This window comes from Molothrus aeneus, chromosome 19, assembly GCF_037042795.1.
Source record: "Molothrus aeneus isolate 106 chromosome 19, BPBGC_Maene_1.0, whole genome shotgun sequence".
Taxonomy (NCBI): domain Eukaryota; kingdom Metazoa; phylum Chordata; class Aves; order Passeriformes; family Icteridae; genus Molothrus; species Molothrus aeneus.
Genome location: NC_089664.1, coordinates 6,205,925 through 6,210,816, shown reverse-complemented (window position 1 = coordinate 6,210,816; position 4,892 = coordinate 6,205,925). Strand labels below are relative to the sequence as shown.

Here is a 4,892-nt window from a genome sequence, read left to right as displayed (position 1 = left end):
ACGCGGTGCCTCAGGGCTGTCACAGGGCGGGACGGGGAGGGGCGTGCCGCGCCCCCGCCCCCGCGGCTGCTCGGGACCGCCCACCGGGGCGGGCACCGCCCCCCGCTCACCTGTGCAAGGGGAGCGGCGCGGGGAGGCGCCGCCCCGGCTCCGCCGCCGCTCGAGCGGGACCCCCGGTGCCCTCAGCGCCCCTCGCCCGGCCCGGCCGAGCCCCCGCCGCCCTCACGGGCCGCGCCGCGCCTGACACCATTTGAACGCCGCGAGGCGCCCGCCTCACTTCTATTGGCCGCGATGCCCGCCCGTCAAGTCGCCCTCCGCCTTTCCATTGGTAGCGCCGGCCGCGGGGGGCGGGGCGCGGGGGCCGGCGCAGCGGTATAAAAAGCGGGGGCCGGGCGGGCGGGTATTCAGTGTTTCTGCGCGACAGGTACGGGAGGGCGCGGGGGGGAGGCGCGCGCGGGTGGGCGGGGCGGGCGGGAGCGCGCGGAGGGGCGGGCGGGGGGCGGTGCCGCGCGGGAGGGCGGGGCGGGGGCGCGCGCGGCGCTGGTGGCGCTGCCCGCCCGCGCCGTCCGTGCTCGGAGCGCGGCGGCGGCGGCAGCAGCGGGAGCCCCCGGCGATGCCCGCGCTGCTCCCGCCGCTGGCCGCCCCCTGAAGACACCCCTCTCTATTTGCCCCTCTTCTCTAGCGACCTCAGGCTCTTTCCCCCCTTTTCCCCTTCCCCCCCTCCCCTTTATTCCCTCCCCCCCGCCTCTTTATCCTCCTTCCTTACGACCCTCCGCACCCGCCCGGCTGCCGTGTGGATGCGGGCCGGGGTGCCTGGCTGCGCGGGCGGCGAGAGCCGATGCTGAGGGGCCGGAGGAGGATGGAGTGCACCCTCGATGCGCAGAGTTTGATCAGTATTTCCCTGCGGAAGATCCACAGCTCCCGCACGCAGCGAGGCGGCATCAAGCTCCACAAGAACCTGCTCGTCTCCTATGTGCTCCGCAACGCCCGGCAGCTCTACCTGAGCGAGCGCTACGCCGAGCTCTACCGCCGCCAGCAGCACTACCCCGACGGCGCCCCGCTCCTCGCCATGCCCGCCTGCCCGCCGCCCGCCGCCGCCGCCCCGCCGGAGCTGGCGGCGCTCCCGCTGCCCGCCGACACGCAGGACCGCGAGGCGCGGAGCTGCGGGGCTGCGCGGGGCGGCGCGGAGCTGCTGGAGGTGCCGGTGTGCGCGGTGCCCCCGGAGATGCAGCGAGCGCCCTGCAGAGACTCGTCCCCGGGCTTCTACCGGGCCGCCGGCAGCGCCGGTCCCGGCGGCGGAGGCAGCGCGGCCCCGGGGCTGCTCTACGCCGCCGGCTGTGACTTCGGGAGCGGCGGGGCCCCGCACTGTAGCAGCCGCACCACGGTGCTGGATTTGGACACTCACGTCGTGACCACGGTGGAGAACGGGTACTTGCACCAGGACTGCTGCTCGCAGTGCCCCTGCTGCTGCCAGCCGGCACCGGGGCTCGCCTCCCCGCCGCCCGCGCCCGGCACCAAGCGCAAGTATTACCCGGGGCAGGAGGAGGAAGAGGAGGGGGTGGAGGAAGGGGAGCCGGGGGGAGGCGGGGTGGCGGGCGGCCCCCCCTTCGCCCCGTGCACCAAACGCGCCCGCTTCGAGGAGTACAGCGCCGAGCACCCCCAGGACTCTTCCAACATCTCCAACTTGATCTCCATCTTCGGCTCCGGTTTCACGGGGCTGGTGAGCCGGCAGCAGGCGGACTCGGAGCAGCCCCTCAACGGGCAGCTGTGCAGCAAGCAGGCGCTGGCGAGCCTGGGAGCCTGGACTCGGGCCATCGTCGCGTTTTAGAGAGAAGTGGGGGAGCAGAAGGGGTGTGGGGGGGCTGTTGACAAAACGGGGGTGCGATCCGAGGGACGGCGGCTCCGGAGGGGGGACCCTGAAACAAAGGCAGGGAGGGGGGTTGGGGCGAGGGGAGGGGGGTGCCGAGGGGTGCGCAGGGGAGGCGGGGGGGCAGAGCCGCGCTAGTGTTTTATAAATTGTACAATAAAGAAAAAAAAAAATCTAAGATCTTGGGACTTTATTTTTGCAGAGATGAGAGGAAAAAAACAACAACAACAAAAACAAGCAAACAAACGAAAACAAAACAAACAACAAAAAAAAAAAAACAACAACGAGGCACCTATTTAAATAATCCTCTTTGTGTCCGCTCGGGCTCTCTTCGCGGCGGCTTCCTGGGGCCGGTGCTGGCGGCCGGTAGCGCCACGTGAGAGCCGGGACCGGCCCCGGGACCCCGCGGCGGGAGCGCCCCCGGCCCCGCTCCCCGCCCCGGGCCGCCCCGCGGGTCCCGCCGCCCCCGGCTCGCTGCGTTTCAGGGTGCGGACAGGGGAAAAGCCGCTGCTGCCCCGTCGCTTTTGTGCGTTTCTTTATATATGTAAAAGAACAACAAAAAAAAAAAGGCAGAAATGAAAACATTTCAACTTTCCTCCCAGAAGAAACGTGTGCGATGTGACTTCTTCCCACCGCTTGTGCCAGGGGAGCGCTGGAGGGTTCTGAGAGCTGAATGTGGGAAGGGTGGGAAGGGGAAAAGGAGGAGCCGGGGGTCCCTCCGGGCTGCGCCCCGCCACGCCGGGGAAGGGGCGAGCGGCCCCCGGCAGCCCGGAGCCTCCGCCTCGGTGTGTGCTTGTGATGCCGCAGGTATCCGTGTAACACGACTCACGTCTCCAAAGTGTGTGCCGGGTCTGAGCCCTTTTTTTTTTCTTTTCTGCCCTCTCTTTTTTTTTTTTTTTTTTCCTTAAGTTTAACTGTTCTGGTTTCAGCCTTCCCAATCATAAAACCAGCAGTGTTTGGTCTTGTGAAGAGATTGTCTCCTGTAGAGTCTCTTGATTTTTTTTTTTTTTTACATTATTTTTTTAAAGAAAAACCTTTTGTTGTAAAAAGGTGGGTTTTCTGGTCGTCGTCCCCTCCTCTTTCTTTTGCCCACTCCCAACTTCACGGTATCAGCACTGTGTGTAACTGAGGATGCTTTGCAAAACGGTCTGTTGGGGTCTTCTTTTTTTTTTCTGCCCCTTTTTCTTTGTTTGTAAGCCTGTATTTTTATGCATATGGAATTGTATATCACCGGGTAAAACTGTTCAGATTTGTTTAAATTTATAATCTTAATAAAAAGTCGATTATAAAGTTGCTGTGCCCTTGCTTTCCTTCACCCTGCAGCCCGCTGAAGCCCCTCTCCTGAGCCACTGCTTCCTCTCTGCACCGGGGAGCCTTTACCGAAACTCCGACTCTCCCTCACCGTGTACTCCCCCTCGGAAAAACCCCTTTGTCTCCTCCCCAGCACCATCCAGATTCACCCTCTCCCCACACACACACACACCCGCAGCCCCCCCGGCTGCCAGGATGCAACAAAAGCCCCCTCTTGGGTCAGGCTGTGCGGCGCAAAGCGAGTCCCAGGTGGGGACGGGGCCGGAGCTGGGGTCCCCTCCCCGCGCCCCGCGCCGGGGGGAGCAGCCGGGACCCCCCGACACGCACCTGGGCAGCGCCGCCGCCTCCGCGCCCCCCGACGCGCTCGGGAAGTTTTTTTAAGTTGGAGTTTGTTATCCCCGCGCGGGGCCGCTGGGTGGTGCGGGCGGGTTTTCCTTTTTTCCCCCTTTTTGTGCATGTGTTTTTCTCCTCCCCTCCTTTACCCCACAGGAACGAGCCGGGGCCGCTCCGCACCCCTTCAACACCCCCCGGTCACCTCAGGAGGGGAGAATTATCATTTTTTTAACCTGCGCACAACGTGCAGTTTCTAGCATGCAGCTCAAATCCCGCAGATAGAACCATCCCCCTGCCCCCGCACCCCAACATCCCCGGGACCCCCCCCAAATCAACACATGGACAAAACCCCCCCTTCCCAGCCCCGCGCACCACCGTGGGAGCGCAACCTTCCCTTCTCCCGGGCCGAGAGACAGAAACCATGGGGTTGCGGGGTGTGGAGGGGTTGCGGGGGTCGCGGCCGCAGAGCATCCGGAGCGCGGAGCCCGCGGAGCCCCGGCCCGGCTGCGCCCCCGCTCCGCGCCCCGCGCCCGCAGCGCCCCCTGGCGCCCGCCGCGGGACCTGCAGCGCCGCGCGGGGCCGGGGGAGCGCGGAGGGAGGGAGGGGAGGGAGGGAGGGGGCGGCCCCGACCCCCCCGTGCCGAGAGGAAAGGGCAGGGGCGGCCGCGTTGTCCCCAAACGCCGGGGCTGCTGCCCCCGGATAGCCCTGTCCCGCTCAGGACACCGCAGGCCTGAGCGCCGCTCCCCTCCCCTGCTCATCCTCCAAACAGCCTCCCCTCAAAAAAAATCACAATTGAAAATATGAGCCCTGTAACCCCCTGCCCAGGCGAGAGGCACTGCGGGAGCACTGCTGAACGCACCAGCGCTCGCTCTGTGAAACCAGAGCTGCATGCTTTGACCAGAGAAAATTCACCCACGGGGCCATGGAGAAGTCCCCTTCCTGCTCCGGCCCCTTGGGCCGGGACCCTGGGGGCCTCCCCCGGCACCATCCCGCTTCCTTGCCCCCGGAGTCGAGGCTCCCCGGCAGTGGGATTAGGAGAAGCAGCAGCTCCTGCACCCATAGCTGCTGCACGCAGTATCTGGAGGAAGTTTTTAAAACCCAGGTGCTGCTGCGGATGCCCACAGGTCAGCACTGCCGGCTGCTGAATCTTAAACCCAAATCCTTTTCCTACAGCCCCTGCTCCAGACAGCCCAGCCAGCCAGGGTCAGAGCTCGCTTTAGTCCAGCAGCCTCATGCACACACACATCACCCTCCCAAACCGCTCCCCATCTCCCGGAGCTCGGCGTTTCCAGTGATAAAGGGACCACCAGCAGGACGAGCACCCGTTCCTGCAGGCTCCACCACCCCAGGCGCACCCATCCCTCCAAACCTCCCCTCTCTC

At 65.6% G+C, this 4,892-nt stretch overlaps 1 protein-coding gene across 1 annotated transcript; it reads left to right on the top strand.

Annotated features, from left to right (window-relative positions):
• The first annotated feature begins 553 nt into the window (after nucleotides 1-553).
• Nucleotides 554-1,854, top strand: IER5L (immediate early response 5 like). The gene has a single exon (XM_066562983.1). It carries the CDS (start codon nucleotides 839-841, stop codon nucleotides 1,826-1,828), a length of 990 nt encoding a protein of 329 aa, XP_066419080.1. The 5' UTR covers nucleotides 554-838; the 3' UTR covers nucleotides 1,829-1,854.
• Nucleotides 1,855-4,892: the final 3,038 nt, after the last annotated feature.